The sequence below is a fragment of the Ascaphus truei genome, chromosome 5 (genome assembly GCF_040206685.1).
Source record: "Ascaphus truei isolate aAscTru1 chromosome 5, aAscTru1.hap1, whole genome shotgun sequence".
Lineage (NCBI taxonomy): Eukaryota > Metazoa > Chordata > Amphibia > Anura > Ascaphidae > Ascaphus > Ascaphus truei.
The window spans coordinates 9521667-9540950 of record NC_134487.1 but is presented as its reverse complement, the minus strand read 5'-3'; the positions used below and the strand labels follow the sequence as shown (position 1 = coordinate 9540950).

At 48.7% G+C, this 19284-nt stretch overlaps 1 protein-coding gene across 8 annotated transcripts in view; it reads right to left on the bottom strand.

The window, feature by feature from the left end:
• AHCYL2 (adenosylhomocysteinase like 2) overlaps positions 1-19284 on the bottom strand; it is a 144290-nt gene that overhangs the window by 41854 nt on the left and 83152 nt on the right. For 2 of the 8 annotated variants that reach the window (XM_075599329.1, XM_075599330.1), the window contains exon 1: positions 2575-3059. The exons of 4 other annotated variants lie outside the window; for them this stretch is intronic. In XM_075599329.1, the coding sequence (XP_075455444.1) occupies positions 2575-2631 (57 nt within the window). In that variant the 5' untranslated portion in view covers positions 2632-3059. Of the gene's footprint in view, positions 1-2574; positions 3062-19284 lie in introns of those variants that run through there. 2 more of the 8 variants (XM_075599328.1, XM_075599327.1) reach the window with 2 other exon arrangements.

Sequence of the window (19284 nt, the reverse complement as noted above, 5' to 3'; positions counted from 1 at the left end):
ATACACGCCCAGAGGTAATACCGGTGTGTATATACACATACACGCTCAGAGAGGTAATACCGGTGTGTGTATATACATACACTCTCAGAGAGGTAATACTGGTGTGTATATACACATACATTTCCAGTATTACATCTAATATTTTACTGGACATAGTGTCCAAATACAGGACAGTCCGGGTCAATACTGGACACCTGGTAACCCTATGCGTGAGAGATATGGCTTTGGTGCAATTCACTACTATGTTTGGTAGCTGTGGTTGAGGTAGATAAATTGGCTTTGCCTAAAGTTGCCACTGGGTTCTAAACTGGGGCTACCCACTCCAAAAAAGGCTAGTTGGTTAAACACAACACCCCTCTGCCACGGAACGCAGATACATAGATATTGCAAATAAACTGCTGCTAGCTGGAGCAAAAGACTAAGAACTGGTACATTCTATGGCAGCCAAAGGGTTAAAAAAAAAAAGGAGACCTCTACCATCCTACTTTCTAACAAACCAGTATATAACCAGAGTGCTGTACCTCCTAAGGTGCATCAGATAAAACAGAAGGGATCCTACAGGGAAAACAAAGTGGTGGCAAGATTTTAACATCGAACAATTTTGCTTAACATTTCAAATAAATAACAAAAACGGGAACGTACGTAGGAATACTGAGCATCGTACGTAGGAATACTGAGCATCGTACGTAGGAATACTGAGCATCGTACGTAGGAATACTGAGCATCGTACGTAGGAATACTGAGCATCGTACGTAGGAACACTGAGCATCGTACGTAGGAACACTGAGCATCGTACGTAGGAACACTGAGCATCGTACGTAGGAATACTGAGCATCGTACGTAGGAACACTGAGCATCGTACGTAGGAACACTGAGCATCGTACGTAGGAACACTGAGCATCGTACGTAGGAACACTGAGCATCGTACGTAGGAACACTGAGCATCGTACGTAGGAACACTGAGCATCGTACGTAGGAACACTGAGCATCGTACGTAGGAACACTGAGCATCGTACGTAGGAACACTGAGCATCGTACGTAGGAACACTGAGCATCGTACGTAGGAACACTGAGCATCGTACGTAGGAACACTGAGCATCGTACGTAGGAACACTGAGCATCGTACGTAGGAACACTGAGCATCGTACGTAGGAACACTGAGCATCGTACGTAGGAACACTGAGCATCGTACGTAGGAACACTGAGCATCGTACGTAGGAACACTGAGCATCGTACGTAGGAATACTGAGCATCGTACGTAGGAATACTGAGCATCGTACGTAGGAATACTGAGCATCGTACGTAGGAACACTGAGCATCGTACGTAGGAATACTGAGCATCGTACGTAGGAATACTGAGCATCGTACGTAGGAATACTGAGCATCGTACGTAGGAATACTGAGCATCGTACGTAGGAATACTGAGCATCGTACGTAGGAATACTGAGCATCGTACGTAGGAATACTGAGCATCGTACGTAGGAATACTGAGCATCGTACGTAGGAATACTGAGCATCGTACGTAGGAATACTGAGCATCGTACGTAGGAATACTGAGCATCGTACGTAGGAATACTGAGCATCGTACGTAGGAATACTGAGCATCGTACGTAGGAACACTGAGCATCGTACGTAGGAATACTGAGCATCGTACGTAGGAATACTGAGCATCGTACGTAGGAATACTGAGCATCGTACGTAGGAATACTGAGCATCGTACGTAGGAATACTGAGCATCGTACGTAGGAATACTGAGCATCGTACGTAGGAATACTGAGCATCGTACGTAGGAATACTGAGCATCGTACGTAGGAATACTGAGCATCGTACGTAGGAATACTGAGCATCGTACGTAGGAATACTGAGCATCGTACGTAGGAATACTGAGCATCGTACGTAGGAATACTGAGCATCGTACGTAGGAATACTGAGCATCGCTTTGTAGCAATTTCAGTTTAAGCCGCTTTAAATCAACGTAACTATTGACAAACCGGCGCGGTCCCAGCAGCTGCAGGACGCGATATAAAAGGTTTATATAAAGGATCAATAACACAAAAGCAACAGATTGAGTGAGCTCTCGCCCCGGGTCACAATGCATTCTCCTGCTGAGCTCTCGCCCCGGGTCACAATGCATTCTCCTGCTGAGCTCTCGCCCCGGGTCACAATGCATTCTCCTGCTGAGCTCTCGCCCCGGGTCACAATGCATTCTCCTGCTGAGCTCTCGCCCCGGGTCACAATGCATTCTCCTGCTGAGCTCTCGCCCCGGGTCACAATGCATTCTCCTGCTGAGCTCTCGCCCCGGGTCACAATGCATTCTCCTGCTGAGCTCTCGCCCCGGGTCACAATGCATTCTCCTGTTGAGCTCTCGCCCCGGGTCACAATGCATTCTCCTGCTGAGCTCTCGCCCCGGGTCACAATGCATTCTCCTGCTGAGCTCTCGCCCCGGGTCACAATGCATTCTCCTGCCAGCCTGAAGCTGCAATGCCCGGCTGATCGCTCCCACACACTTCTGCCCAAGCCCGGCTGAATGACCTTGTGCCGCACACAGCCGCGCGGCGAGGGCCTCCTTCTTACCATCCAGTCCGGCATATTGAAAGCTGTGGTGTCTTCGGTGCTCTCTGCTTTCTCCATGGCTCGGCCGGGGGAAAGTTACAGCTCGTCCTGACGTTGGGGGGAGAAGGCGCTGCAACGAGTGTGGTGGCAAAAACCCAGCGTTGTTCCCAGCTCTGCCGAGTCCAGGGGCGAGCTCAGTGTCACTCAGGGAGCCTGCGGTGGGATTCGGGGACACGGCAGCCTGCCACCCAGCGGAGCGCAGACGCGGCGCTACTCCCGGGCTCAGCCAGCGAACGCTGCACGCTCAGGCTCTGCTCACAAGTCGTCTCCCCGTGACTTGGGTTTTGTGCACATAGGAAGGCCCCGGCTTGCATAACATGCCATGTCCGCCAATCCCCCTTATCCCATTGGCGGTATCTGCCCTTTGTCTTGCCGACACCCTAGAACAATGACTCAATTCAAATGCCAGCTACAGAGGTCAGTGACATTAATCAACGTCAAGCAGGAACTCCTGGGTCCCAGAGGTAAATCACAGCTATGTGCCCCCCCCCCCCTCCTCGCCGCTCCCCTCCCTCCCCCCGCTCCCCCCCCCCGCTCTCCCTCTCCCCCCTCCCCCTCTCCCAGCAGGTCTCCTTGAAAATCTTTGATGTCTATCATAATCAAACAAACAGTCCCAGTAAAACTTTGCTAATTGCCTGGGTTACATGCCAAGCATTAAACTAGGAGACAAAACTTCCAAGGTCCAAACCCGAGTAGCAGGTTGTAGTAACCCCCTCACTGCCAGAGCGGCCGGAAGAGCCCGGCTGCGCTGGTTTCCAACGCAGTGCCGTAAAAAGGGATTTCAAGCAGCAACTTCTAACAGATTCTATTTATTTTTAATTACGACATTTTAACGTTGTAAAACACGGGCTTCATTTCCCAGGCTGTGACTGTCATTAAATGTGTATGTGTGTGCGCGGGGGTGTGTGTGTGTGTGTGTGTGTGTGTGTGTGTGGTGTGTGCGGGGGGGCGTATCTTTGGGTGTGTGTGGTGTGTGTGTGTGGTGTGTGCGGGGGCGTATCTTTGGGGTGGGTGGTGTGTGCGCTGTGGGGGGACGTGCGTGCGTGTGTGTGTGCGCGGTGGGGGGACGTACGTGCGTGCGTGTGTGTGTTCGGTGGGGGGACGTACGTGCGTGTGTGTGTGCGGTGGGGGGACGTACGTGCATGTGTGTGCGCGGTGGGGGGACGTACGTGCGCGCGCCGTGGGGGGACGTGTGCGCGGTGGTGCAGTTAAAGACTGAGCCACTGATTAAGCCACCTGTGCTGAAGCAGGGAAATCCTGAAACCTGAGCTGTTAGTGGCCCTTGTTGGCATGTCAGTGTGAGATTGCGGGAGAGTTCACGCACGCGACACCTTGCACGGTGGCATTATAACATGCAATTTACTGCATGCCACACTCCTATTACCAACGTGTATTTCTGGATATTTATGTACCCGTTAAATCACCCAGAACCAGCTGATCATTACCCGAGACGCCTCCAACCTGCCACGTGCTGCCACTGCCGCAGGTTCCGAGTGTGGACCAATAGCAGGCACCGGCGCAGACAGGTCCAGGCGATTGTGATGGGCACAGGGCGATGAAACTGGTACAGCACCTGCTACACATGTACATGTGCCCTCTCTGCTATCACCCAATCAGAATATCAATGCACGTTAGGAAATAAAGTGTATAGCGGCTGAAACAGAACCGACAGCACGTTAATACCCACGGGGGCAAACGTATTAGCAGCTATAAAAAAATAAGAGAAACTAGAAGGGCGATAGGAATACTTCCTCATACAGCCTCCAAGAGTTCCCCTAATGCAAGGGCCACTAACAGGTCAGGTTTCAATGAAATCCCTGCTTCAGCACAGGTGGCTCAGTGATTGAGCCACCTGTGCTGAAGCAGGGATATCCTTGAAACCTGACTGTTGAGGACTGGAGTTGGCCTCTCCTGCACTAGTGAATCTAAAGCAATACAGAGTATGACCATGCATCACACTTTCAGAAGCTTCTTGGAGAGCCAGACAGAGGCCTGGTGACAACCTAACCCCTCGGGTTCCAGAGCAGTTACTATTGCAATACTGCAGTAATATTGAGATTGGGGCTGTATCTGCCACGTGCAGGTGAGACGCGCGCTCTGCATTTACTGGTGTGGACTTGGCAAGTCGCCGGCTGAGAAAAGGTGTTAAAAACCCAAAATAAGGAAACACCGAAATCAGAAAACAAGCATTTAACCCCGCAACTCCTACTGCCATCAAGTCAGAGCGGAAAGGGCAGCAAGCGGTAATCTTCTCAGAATAATAAACGCACTCGGAGAAGATAAGGAGCGCACCATAAAAAGGTTCGTTCCAAGGACCGAACCTGGAAGGAATGTTTATTTACACGTGCGGTGGGAGAACCAGTCCTGCTTTTATATGGGATCCGCTTTTATATGGGATCCGCTTTTATATGGGGTCCGCTTTGTTTCATTGCCCTTTCAGTACATCAGGTTATATATGTGGATTTAAGGGGCGGTGTGCGATAGGAGATATACAGTGTGTGCTTGCTATATACTGGGGGTCTCCCATAGATACTGGCTTCCCACCTTCTCCAGGTGTATAATGATACTGTAGGAGATATACAGTGTGTGCTTTCTGTATACTGGGGCTCTCCCATAGATACTGGCTTCCCCCCTTCTCCAGGTGTATAATGATACTGTAGGAGATATACAGTGTGTGCTTTCTATATACTGGGGCTCTCCCATAGATACTGGCTTCCCCCCTTCTCCAGGTGTATAACGATACTGTAGGAGATATACAGTGTGTGCTTTCTATATACTGGGGCTCTCCCATAGATACTGGCTTCCCCCCTTCTCCAGGTGTATAATGATACTGTAGGAGATATACAGTGTGTGCTTTCTATATACTGGGGCTCTCCCATAGATACTGGCTTCCCCCCTTCTCCAGGTGTATAATGATAGTGTAGGAGATATACAGTGTGTGCTTTCTATATACTGGGGCTCTCCCATAGATACTGGCTTCCCCCCTTCTCCAGGTGTATACTGATACTGTAGGAGATATACATTGTATGCTTTCTATATACTGGGGCTCTCCCATAGATACTGGCTTCCCCCCTTCTCCAGGTGTATACTGATACTGTAGGAGATATACATTGTATGCTTTCTATATACTGGGGCTCTCCCATAGATACTGGCTTCCCCCCTTCTCCAGGTGTATAACGATACTGTGATCTTCTCTCAGAGGTTCCGTCCTTTTTATTAATAAAAACAAAAAAACACTATTTTGGAGACTTGTCCCCACGCTGATAACCTGATAACCCCTGCCGTCCCCTGGGAGAGGAACAGCCCAACCCAGTTACTACACGTACTATTTCATAGTATGTGGCGTGACTAAGTGCCCACATGGCGTTAGTACCCCGTGACTGGCTTAGGTGCTTCCCACGCTGGTCTAACATGTAACTGACATGTTAGATCTGACTCCAAAAGACTGTTCATGGTCCCAAGGTTCATCAAAGTATCCGGCCGCTCCGCCTCTTAGGCTGAGTCCATAGGGACTTCAGCCGTGCGGGGGCGCGCGAAGGCTGAGGGAAAGCGGGTGCTTTCCCTGGCCTTAGTCTCTCGCGCCGTCGGGGGGCGTGTCTGTGTGTGGGGCAAACTGGTCACGTGACCGGCCCTCCGCCCCCCTCAGCGCTCAAATTTAAATCCGAGTGTCTCCTCCGCCTCCACACGCCTGCGGAAGCGTGCGCGAGCCCCTGCTAAAGCCGCTCTTTTTGCGGCTGCAGGGGCTCACTGCTAAGCGTGAGCGCGGCTCAGCGGGTAAGCGCTGACCATGCCCGCGGCCTTACCGTGCACCCCAAAACTGGAACAACCTACCAGAGACTCTCACAGCCGCCACCAGTTTAAGTTCTTTCATAACTAAAGCGGTCTCACATTTTAATCTGGTCTGTAACTGTTACATACGCCTATAACATATAATATCTCTAACTGTGCATGCAATGTCTTGTATATAATTACACTTAATGTAACTATTTGTAACTATGTATTTGTCTTAACTTTGTCCCCAGGACATGCGTGAGAACGAGAGGTAACTCTCACTGTATTACTGCCTGTAACACGTTATAACTCTGTGCCCAGGACATGCGTGAGAGCGAGAGGTAACTCTCACTGTATTACTGCCTGTAACACACGTTATAACTCTGTGCCCAGGACATGCGTGAGAACGAGAGGTAACTCTCACTGTATTACTGCCTGTAACACGTTATAACTCTGTGCCCAGGACACGCGTGAGAACGAGAGGTAACTCTCACTGTATTACTGCCTGTAACACGTTATAACTCTGTGCCCAGGACACGCGTGAGAACGAGCGGTAACTCTCACTGTATTACTGCCTGTAACACATGTTATAACTCTGTGCCCAGGACACGCGTGAGAACGAGCGGTAACTCTCACTGTATTACTGCCTGTAACACGTTATAACTCTGTGCCCAGGACATGCGTGAGAACGAGAGGTAACTCTCACTGTATTACTGCCTGTAACACGTTATAACTCTGTGCCCGGGACATGCGTGAGAACGAGAGGTAACTCTCACTGTATTACTGCCTGTAACACGTTATAACTCTGTGCCCGGGACATGCGTGAGAACGAGAGGTAACTCTCACTGTATTACTGCCTGTAACACGTTACATAAATAAATAAATAACCCTACGAACACTTCCAGCATGAGAACAGCGGCCCCTGCAGGGCAGATCGTGTCCGACATGTAAACTGTACGAGTGATAAACTCACTCGTCAGCAGAGAAGGGTGGGGAGCAGTGCAGGTCCTTTCTGCCATGGAGTACCAAAGGAGGGAGTAGGTGGAATGTTACCTACAAGTATGTAGTATTGCAGCTGCCAAACCCGAGAGGTTTGAGAGCGTGTAACATAGCCCAGACATAAGTAGTTCCTCATAACTCTTTCCTAGAACAGAATGAAGCAGCCTGTGCAAGGCCCCACGATACCCCACGATACCCCACGAGATTATAATCTGTCCTTTCTGATGAAGTGATTAGAAAAACACCCGGCTCTTCCTAATAACGTTACTGGCGTCCAGTCCCCCCGTTCTCTCAACTATTTGCTATTCTGACTTCTGTGTATAAATACCCCACGGGAAGAATACAACGGTTATTGTCTACAAATACCCCACGGGAAGAATACAACGGTTATTGTCTACAAATACCCCACGGGAAGAGTACAATGGTTATTGTCTATAAATACCCCACGGGAAGAGTACAACGGTTATTGTCTATAAATACCGCACGGGAAGAATACAACGGTTATTGTCTATAAATACCCCGCGGGAAGAGTACAACGGTTATTGTCTACAAATACCCCACGGGAAGAGTACAACGGTTATTGTCTATAAATACCCCACGGGAAGAATACAACGGTTATTGTCTATAAATACCGCACGGGAAGAATACAACGGATATTGTCTATAAATACCCCACGGAAGAGTACAATGGTTATTGTCTATAAATACCCCGCGGGAAGAATACAACGGTTATTGTCTACAAATACCCCACGGGAAGAGTACAACGGTTATTGTCTATAAATACCCCACGGGAAGAATACAACGGATATTGTCTATAAATACCCCACGGAAGAGTACAATGGTTATTGTCTATAAATACCCCACGGGAAGAATACAACGGTTATTGTCTATAAATACCCCACGGGAAGAGTACAACGGTTATTGTCTATAAATACCCCACGGGAAGAGTACAACGGTTATTGTCTATAAATACCCCACGGGAAGAATACAACGGTTATTGTCTATAAATACCCCACGGGAAGAGTACAGCGGTTATTGTCTATAAATACCCCACGGGAAGAATACAACGGTTATGGTCTATAAATACCCCACGCGAAGAGTACAACGGTTATTGTCTATAAATACCCCACGGGAAGAATACAACGGGTATTGTCAATAAATACCCCACGGGAAGAGTACAACGGGTATTGTCTATAAATACCCCACGGGAAGAGTACAACGGTTATTGTCTATAAATACCCCGCGGGAAGAATACAACGGTTATTGTCTATAAATACCCCGCGGGAAGAATACAACGGTTATTGTCTATAAATACCCCACGGGAAGAATACAACGGTTATTGTCTATAAATACCCCACGGGAAGAGTACAACGGATATTGTCTATAAATACCCCACGGGAAGAGTACAACGGTTATTGTCTATAAATACCCCGCGGGAAGAGTACAACGGTTATTTTCTATAAATACCCCACGGGAAGAGTACAACGGTTATTGTCTATAAATACCCCACGCGAAGAGTACAACGGTTATTGTCTATAAATACCCCACGGGAAGAGTACAACGGTTATTGTCTATAAATACCCCACGGGAAGAGTACAACGGTTATTGTCTATAAATACCCCACGGGAAGAATACAACGGTTATTGTCTATGTTGAGTTATTCCAAATGTCGTTGCCATACATCTGCTCCAGACGGCAGACTTCAGATTGTCAGCTAAATGGCATTATTATATAATATATATATTATAGCTATAATAATAATCAGGTTTTCTGTTTTTATATTTAGAATAGAAGAAAATGTGGACGTGAGAAAGTCCCACGGGACGAAACGCGTTGGTGGCTCTCTTTTTCTCTGTTATGAGCAGCTGATTCCTTAAATACCTTCATTTTTATTCTGGAGTTGTCGGTCATGTTTTGCCTGCTCTGCTCCTTTGCCTCCTTGCTGCTGTTTTTATATTTAACCTGTAACTGTGGAAACTTGAATTACAGCAAATGTCAACCATGTGTAAACTGGTATCAATGATGTAAGCTTCAAAAACCCATATATAAACAGAACCCCTTGTGAGAACATACATGCCAGAACAACCGCAGGTCCGGAAGGGACCAGTACTGCAAGGGTTACCGACATCACTGGAGCAGCATCCTCACAAATAAGCTTGTGGGGATAAGAAGTGAATCCACTTGGGACATTCTCCAGACATTGGCGACTCCGCTCACATGAACCGACATAGCAAAAAAAGTGTCACCTAACCCCTCAACCAACATAGAAGATGCTCCTTATTTAATAACTGTAAAAACATTTGCACATTTTACGTACACCGGATTCCTAACAGAATGATACCGTTACCTACAACTTCGGCGTTCCACTTCATCACACCGTATTAAAAAAATCTATAAACCGAAAACATTTTTCTAAACACTCCGATCCATCCCCACCGAGTTACGGCCTCTTACCCACCTTATAGGTGGCCCCCCGCTCTTCCCCGCAATGCCAGGGGAGAGCCCCGGGCCTCTGTATCTCTTACCTGGTCCGGCGGCATCTCCTCCTACAGATGCTCATCTCCGTGGCACCGCAACGTCAAATGGGGTCTTTGTTGCCATGACTTGATGCTGCGACGGTGGAGGGGATGCTGCACCGGACGAGGTAAGAGGACCCGTGAAAGGCCCACGTACAAACACTCACTCCCCCGTGGAGAGAGGAGTCAGACCAAGGCAAGAATCCGGACCCCGAGAAGGGGAGGAAAGCTGGAATGTGACTAACTTGTATCCATCAGCCCGGCAATAAGAGAACGGCCACAACACACTCTCCCAATGTTACCAGCCCCCTGATGGACAACAAAACGCTCAGCCCGGTCTCACCGGGGTGTTTGAGGTGGAGGCCTAATGGTACATATATGGGGGACCTGCCCCGTAATATCTGGACCACGGCAGGAAGTTTCCCAGGTTTAATAAACGAGGTTCTTGGACGGACTGTGGAAATTAGCCCTTGGTCGGCGCCACTCAGCCGACCCAAAATGTATCGTATGAAGGGTGCAAACTGACGCACATTTTGACGGGTGCCCGCCTGCGGCTGCGTGGAAAAGCCCTGTACCCCCCCAAAAATAACACCTCACATCGACGACTCGCTAAACACATTAAGCAATACATGGGCCCCCCGTGGTTAAGCAAAACAGGACACCCGGGACCACACCAGAACCTTCTTCCCTAAAGAACACCCCTCCCCCCTCCAGGTATAAATCATGCAAACGAACGTGACTCGGATATAAACAATGAGTCGTAACATGCGCCGGTGCTTGGGCTTCAGACATACATGCTGTAGTTAAATATAATACTTTACGACCCAATGATATAATTGTGTATTTGTATGGCTAGAAATGCAGCCCCCCCCCCTTCTCTCTCTGCACCCCCTATTTCAATTCATATAGATTGTGATCTTGTATATTTGTGGGTACCTTTGGCAAAACCGTTTGTGGGAACCCCCAACTCATTTCATTCCCTCCATGGCCAACAGAGCTAAGGCAGTGAAGGGGTTAGACCTAGTTTTACCCACCAAACCCATCACCTGAATGTCCTTATAAAATAAAGCGCATGGGAAGATATTGGTTAAATGGTAAAAGCGCTGTCCCTGCAGAGAAAGTGCGGCGGAAAATATCCGTGTCTTTATTTTTCTCCCTCGGAACGCGTCACCGTCACTGAATCTTCGGGTGGCAGACACATTATATCGGGTGGAGCAACGCCATCTTTTTTTTCAAGCCATTTAACTACAAATATCAGGCAGCGGTAAGTGCCACCGCATACCAAGGCCTTGTATAAAGCGCGACATAGCGGATTGGAAGGTGATAGAAAATACAGCACCAGGGCTTATATCTTTACACGTTATACCCAAATTAAACACTAAAACAGACAAGGGGTGAATTATGTAGTACAGAGGTAGCCAACTCCAGTCCTCAAGGGCCATCAACAGGTCAGGTTTTCAGGATATCCCTGCTTCAGCACAGGTGGCTCAATGAGTGGCTCAGTCTTCGAACACAGGAGAGTGTAAGCCTTGATTTGTAAAAGCTATTATATAAACTACATTTGTACTTTCTATCTGCAATACAGTCTGTTCTCTCTTCCGGAGACCCGCTGGGACCAGGTAACACCACACCCAAGGTCAGAACAATGATATACAGCACACACTAGAAGGCAAAATAATTTTTGCAGGGAACGGGCTACGGGGGACCCAATACCTCCAATATACAATATAAATAACACAAAGCCCAGCACACACTGTCTATAGATAATAGAGCAAATGAAAAGGGATAATGCCAAGAAGAAATGTAATGACATTTAATATGTAACACAAACCCCCAGTTTAAGAACCACATCCACTACATCAAAAATTGATAACATGCAATAATAAAACAGGCAAAAACACACCCAAGATAGACATCGCCACAGATTGGGACATCGCCACGGATTGGGACATCGCCACGGATTGGGATACCGCCACGGATTGGGATACCGCCACGGATTGGGATACCGGTTCGATTATTTGCTCCATTGTGAGTAGGAATCTAGGAAGCTTCTTCACTTCATTTTTCTTTACATAACCTTATTGCACTATGTGAATTTCTCCCTTTTGCACGGTATTCACCGCCACTCCCCATACGTTTGAGAGAATCGTTTTGCAAGACCCTGGGAACAGTCTTTTTAAGGGTTGAGGGGGGGGGGGGGGGTTATCTCTTATTTTAGTGTTGTACATACAAGTCACATTTACACTTATTTGGTTCACTGAAACAGCATTTCTATTTGTCACTGGGAGGTTAGGAGAGAGTGTTAGAGCGCCAACAAAAAAAGCAGAAAGACTGCTGAAAAAGATCAGGAGAGTGGCGCTAGGAGGGAGAGACCGTCCTTCACCAAACCAGCGTGGGGCTATGCCAATGTGTAGCTCAGTACGGCTCAAATCAGAAGAGATCCACTCACACCCTCTATCTACTCCTTCCTGCTGCTGGGGATCTCCCCTGAGCCTGAAGCCAGACATACACCTGATCTCACCCACGCCTCCCTGCCATCTCTTCCCTTGTAAATGGTTTAACCTTTTCATTTAACACTGACCTACCTTAAATCTCGCCCCACAAATCAAGCACCCCAATAGCCTGCACTCATGGCTACTGTCCCACAGTCACTTATACCAGCCATTATGGCCAAGCACACCCATCTACAGCACTTATTCCCTCCCCTGCTGCCTCTAAGTTTCCCCTCAAACCTCTTAGATTGTAAGCTCTTCGGGGCAGGGATTTCCTTTTCCATTGTCTGATTTTTGCTGCACTTATTGTATTTTTAAGATTCCCTGTACTGTATTCTTTGTGAAGCGCTGAGTACACTTTTGGCGCTACATAAATAAAGACATACAATACAATCTAGATTCCCCCATGATTCAACTAGATCCTCATTATTCCAAGAACCCAGCCTACCTCCGGGGGCCACTTCTGACCATTGCCAGCATCCCATGCTGCTAATTTAGGGAACACCTGTCCAGACAGACTGCACTGTCCGAGCATCTCCATGGAACCGGAACATGACGATATTTGTACTACTCTCCAGCCGCCACTAGATGGAGACCTACTTCCACCTCATTGCTACTTGGACATGTCCATCACCCGTTGGATTTTGTATACTGTTCGGAGCGGAACGGGTTTTTGGGACAGTCAGAGGTGATCAAGAATAGATTTCTGGAGAAGGAATACAAAAAGGAAAACATTGTGGAAGCCCTCAACAAAATCAGGCCCGCTAGAGAGACGGCATCTATTAAAAATAAGAGAGAAGAGGAAAGACGAAAAAGCAGGGAGATCTGACTTTGCTTTTATGACCGGCTAGAACAGGGAAAGCACCGACGATAAGAAACATCATTAATAGACACTGGGATATCCTGAAAATGATCCCATTCTAAGAGACAGCAGCCCAGAAAGGCCAAATATCCTCTAAAAAAAAGCCAGCAATTTGAAGGATAAACTGGCCCCAAGAACAAAAAAAAGCCAATAAAGGGCGTCTGTCACAGAGCAAAGGCTTCCATGGATGCACCACCTGTAGGGCCTGTTAGGTCAGAAGACACATTAATCCTTAATTCTCCCATCAACAATAAATGCTAGGACACAGAGTACAGACCTGGAAATAGATTACAATGTTCTAACCATTGGTATCTTAGCCTGGTAGTAAATTAATAGACCATTTTGCAACACATTTGTAGGCTCCTTAAAATTAATCACCAATTGATCTACTTGTTACCTTGAAATGTAGGATAATCTGCAGTATGTCAATGCAAATCAGTATCTCATCTAGGCGGTACCGCTCAGGTCTAAACATACGATTGTCTCGGTTCTGAACAGATCGTGTAATTGCGCAGTCAGATTTTTGTTATTGTATAATTGATGCTAGTATAAATAGTAAGGGTAGGGGGGAGTTACACTCATGACGAAGCGAAACGCGTAGCGACAGCCGCGAGACTCTACACTTGCGAGATGCGTTCTCCAGCCTTGAAAGCTGAAAGCCGAAACCGGAAGGGAAGCCGGCGTTCCAGAAGTGAATGCCTTCTATTAATGCACAGAATACGAGTGCGGATTTTATATATTTTTTAAACATCAAGTTCATATTATTTTGATCTGCGCAATGGTCCCTCTTTTTTATACATAGAGGTAACAACTCGACCCCCACATCGGAGAAAAGACTGGCTGAGCTTTGGATATGCCCAATTAATCTGTCACACCGAGTAAGCAACACATAGGAGCCAAGATTATCCTATTAACTCGCGCATGTGATTGCACCTACACTTCCATTTGTTTTCTTTGTATATATTTTTGGTGGAATATCTCCGGTGCTCCTCCTGGATTTGGAAGAATACTTGAATCAGACGAGAACGTGGCTCCCGAAAGCTCGCCTATGAAATATTGTCAGTCTAAATACAAATGGAATTCCGCCTTCATCTTTGCCCAATTTCAACTAGATCCCCATTGTTCCAAGAACCCAGCCTACCTCCCGGGGCCACTTCTGACCATTGCCAGCATCCCATGCTGCTAATTTAGGGAACACCTGACCAGACAGACTGCACTGTCCGAGCATCTCCACGGAACCAGAACATGACGATATTTGTACTACTCTCCAGCCGCCACTAGATGGAGACCTACTTCCACTACAACCGGCCACCTCATTGTTACTCGGACATGCCCATCACCAGCTGGACTTTATACGCCAAGTGGGGACCGTACGTGGGAAACGCGGAAAACAGCCACATGGAAGACGAGGACGGCCTAGCTCAGGATTCAAGGTTCGTGTGTTATGTTTACACCTTCTTGGGATAAAAAAGATTAATGAAAGCGTCAGTCATTTGTGCCGAGTGGTGTATAACATTATCGCGGTGACCGAGGCAATCAAGGGAGTGGGAACGTAACAATTAATCAACGACTAATGCCAAGACTGTAAATAATTAATGCTTTGCTTGCGCTATACTGGGAAAGTACAAATCGTCCTCACACGGTCATCATTCACCTATTTACGGCTGTGTGTGTTTGTGCGATGCTTTATTTGTGGGAACAAGATCAGGACAGTTTTTCAACACAAATACAAGGCACAGTAAATCCTTGAACCAAACCGCTTACAATCTATTCTTCTAAATCTGGTGCATGGAGGAGCCCCACCAACATCTGGCACATGAAAATAAGGGTACCTTAATTCAGATTAAAAGCAGAGCTGCTCCCAAGCACAAGACCTGTATGAAGGGCTGCAGGAGACGAGCGCAGGTGCGCGACCAGGAGATATATTGGGGAAAGTAAACCTTGGATATTATTCAGCCCGTAGCTTCAAACAATACAGCTTTAAAAGCGCACACAAACAAAAACAGCCTATCCCCCTGTAAGGGCTACGGCCTCGGCCAGGTTGGGAACGGGCGCGCTGGTGCTCTTGCGCTGCGCCCTGCTTGGCCGGGCTATTCGTGGTCGGCTAGGCCCGCGCTCGCGGCCAAAACATCACGGAGCTGGTTAGCCTTGCGAGCAGCAAATTCAAATTTGCTTGCTCAGCAAGCAGCTAAGAGCCAAGCAAGCGCGCCCGCCCGCTCACGCTGGCCACACACATTGCCCGCCCAGCGCCTCCCTGGACGAGGCCCAACTCCCTCTCCCAGTCCCTATCTGCAGAGCTGGGAGGATAGGCCTCTTACTGACCTCTGACCCAACGTCCAAAGAGGAACCTGTTATCAGGGGCACTTTCCCTCAGTCCGGGTCGGTGTCCGTGGGGGGGCCCCCTCTGGCGGGTTCCAGTGACCGCTGCGTGCTGAAATAGAGGGGCTGGTTCCCTGGGATCCCTCTCTGCCAGCCCACACCTCCCATGTGCTAGAGATCTGTTCCTGGGAATGTCGTGGCAGCACACCGTCGTTCTGTGCAGCACACATTTAAACCTGCCCGATGAGCCAGGTGGAGACTGGCTAATTGACTAGCTACAATTAACCAGCTCCCTGGATCCCGCACGACATCTGGTTCTGTGGCGCTGACGGCTCCTGAGTTCGCCGTGGAGATCTGGCGTGTCTGTGTTGGTGGTAATACAGCTCCCACACTATCGGCGGAGGAGCAGAGAGCTCCCAGTGCACTGAGCGGCGGGCCGCTGACGTCACCAATCGCGTCGCTTTGCAGCGGCCAAGCGATGGATTGTCAAAAACGCCAATGTATGCGCCGCAAGCACGGATAGCTACAACAGTGTATAACAGTGGTGCGCAAACGTTGTGCTGCGCCCCCCTCCCTGCTCAGCCCCAGTGTTCGCCCCCCTCCCCCTCCCCCAGGAACCGGCAGCAAATTACACTGTGGAGGTCATGTGAGGTCACGTGACCCCGCGGCGTCATTTGTTGCGCGTTGCCCGAAGCCAAGGTAAGTAAGTTACAGAGGCCTCGCGCGCTCCCCACCATTTCATTTAAATGCTTTCGGGTAAGCGTGTGGCCTCTAACCGCCAGCGACACCCAAGGGGCCAGTAGCGGCGAGCTAGTCCGCGTCTTTGAAGCACCTTACACTACAAGTGTTAAATGCCTTTCATTAATCACAGAATGTGAGTGCAGTTTATATATTTTTTTTAAGCATAAAGTTCATATTATTTTGATCTGCGCAATGGTCCCTCTCTTTTATACATAGAGGTAACAACAACTCGACCCCCACATCGGAGAAAAGACTGGGTGAGCTTCGGATATGCCCAATTAATCTGTCACACCGAGTAAGCAACACATAGGAGCCAAGATTATCCTATGAACTCGCGCATGTGATGGCACCGACACTTCCATTTGTTTTCTCTGTATATATTTTTGGTGGAATATCTCCGGTGCTCCTCCTGGATTTGGAAGAATACTTGAATCAGACGAGAACGTGGCTCCCGAAAGCTCGCCTATGAAATATTGTCAGTCTAAATACAAATGGAATTCCGCCTTCATCTTTGCCCAATTTCAACTAGATCCCCATTGTTCCAAGAACCCAGCCTACCTCCCGGGGCCACTTCTGACCATTGCCAGCATCCCATGCTGCTAATTTAGGGAACACCTGACCAGACAGACTGCACTGTCCGAGCATCTCCACGGAACCAGAACATGACGATATTTGTACTACTCTCCAGCCGCCACTAGATGGAGACCTACTTCCACTACAACCGGCCACCTCATTGTTACTCGGACATGCCCATCACCAGCTGGACTTTATACGCCAAGTGGGGACCGTACGTGGGAAACGCGGAAAACAGCCACATGGAAGACGAGGACGGCCTAGCTCAGGATTCAAGGTTCGTGTGTTATGTTTACACCTTCTTGGGATAAAAAAGATTAATGAAAGCGTCAGTCATTTGTGCCGAGTGGTGTATAACATTATCGCGGTGACCGAGGCAATCAAGGGAGTGGGAACGTAACAATTAATCAACGACTAATGCCAAGACTGTAAATAATTAATGCTTTGCTTGCGCTATACTGGGAAAGTACAAATCGTCCTCACACGGTCATCATTCACCTATTTACGGCTGTGTGTGTTTGTGCGATGCTTTATTTGTGGGAACAAGATCAGGACAGTTTTTCAACACAAATACAAGGCACAGTAAATCCTTGAACCAAACCGCTTACAATCTATTCTTCTAAATCTGGTGCATGGAGGAGCCCCACCAACATCTGGCACATGAAAATAAGGGTACCTTAATTCAGATTAAAAGCAGAGCTGCTCCCAAGCACAAGACCTGTATGAAGGGCTGCAGGAGACGAGCGCAGGTGCGCGACCAGGAGATATATTGGGGAAAGTAAACCTTGGATATTATTCAGCCCGTAGCTTCAAACAATACAGCTTTAAAAGCGCACACAAACAAAAACAGCCTATCCCCCTGTAAGGGCTACGGCCTCGGCCAGGTTGGGAACGGGCGCGCTGGTGCTCTTGCGCTGCGCCCTGCTTGGCCGGGCTATTCGTGGTCGGCTAGGCCCGCGCTCGCGGCCAAAACATCACGGAGCTGGTTAGCCTTGCGAGCAGCAAATTCAAATTTGCTTGCTCAGCAAGCAGCTAAGAGCCAAGCAAGCGCGCCCGCCCGCTCACGCTGGCCACACACATTGCCCGCCCAGCGCCTCCCTGGACGAGGCCCAACTCCCTCTCCCAGTCCCTATCTGCAGAGCTGGGAGGATAGGCCTCTTACTGACCTCTGACCCAACGTCCAAAGAGGAACCTGTTATCAGGGGCACTTTCCCTCAGTCCGGGTCGGTGTCCGTGGGGGGGGCCCCCTCTGGCGGGTTCCAGTGACCGCTGCGTGCTGAAATAGAGGGGCTGGTTCCCTGGGATCCCTCTCTGCCAGCCCACACCTCCCATGTGCTAGAGATCTGTTCCTGGGAATGTCGTGGCAGCACACCGTCGTTCTGTGCAGCACACATTTAAACCTGCCCGATGAGCCAGGTGGAGACTGGCTAATTGACTAGCTACAATTAACCAGCTCCCTGGATCCCGCACGACATCTGGTTCTGTGGCGCTGACGGCTCCTGAGTTCGCCGTGGAGATCTGGCGTGTCTGTGTTGGTGGTAATACAGCTCCCACACTATCGGCGGAGGAGCAGAGAGCTCCCAGTGCACTGAGCGGCGGGCCGCTGACGTCACCAATCGCGTCGCTTTGCAGCGGCCAAGCGATGGATTGTCAAAAACGCCAATGTATGCGCCGCAAGCACGGATAGCTACAACAGTGTATAACAGTGGTGCGCAAACGTTGTGCTGCGCCCCCCTCCCTGCTCAGCCCCAGTGTTCGCCCCCCTCCCCCTCCCCCAGGAACCGGCAGCAAATTACACTGTGGAGGTCATGTGAGGTCACGTGACCCCGCGGCGTCATTTGTTGCGCGTTGCCCGAAGCCAAGGTAAGTAAGTTACAGAGGCCTCGCGCGCTCCCCACCATTTCATTTAAATGCTTTCGGGTAAGCGTGTGGCCTCTAACCGCCAGCGACACCCAAGGGGCCAGTAGCGGCGAGCTAGTCCGCGTCTTTGAAGCACCTTACACTACAAGTGTTAAATGCCTTTCATTAATCACAGAATGTGAGTGCAGTTTATATATTTTTTTTAAGCATAAAGTTCATATTATTTTGATCTGCGCAATGGTCCCTCTCTTTTATACATAGAGGTAACAACAACTCGACCCCCACATCGGAGAAAAGACTGGGTGAGCTTCGGATATGCCCAATTAATCTGTCACACCGAGTAAGCAACACATAGGAGCCAAGATTATCCTATTAACTCGCGCATGTGATTGCACCGACACTTCCATTTGTTTTCTCTGTATATATTTTTGGTGGAATATCTCCGGTGCTCCCCCTGGATTTGGGAGAATACTTGAATCAGACGAGAACGTGGCTCCCGAAAGCTCGCCTATGAAATGTTGTCAGTCTAAATACAAATG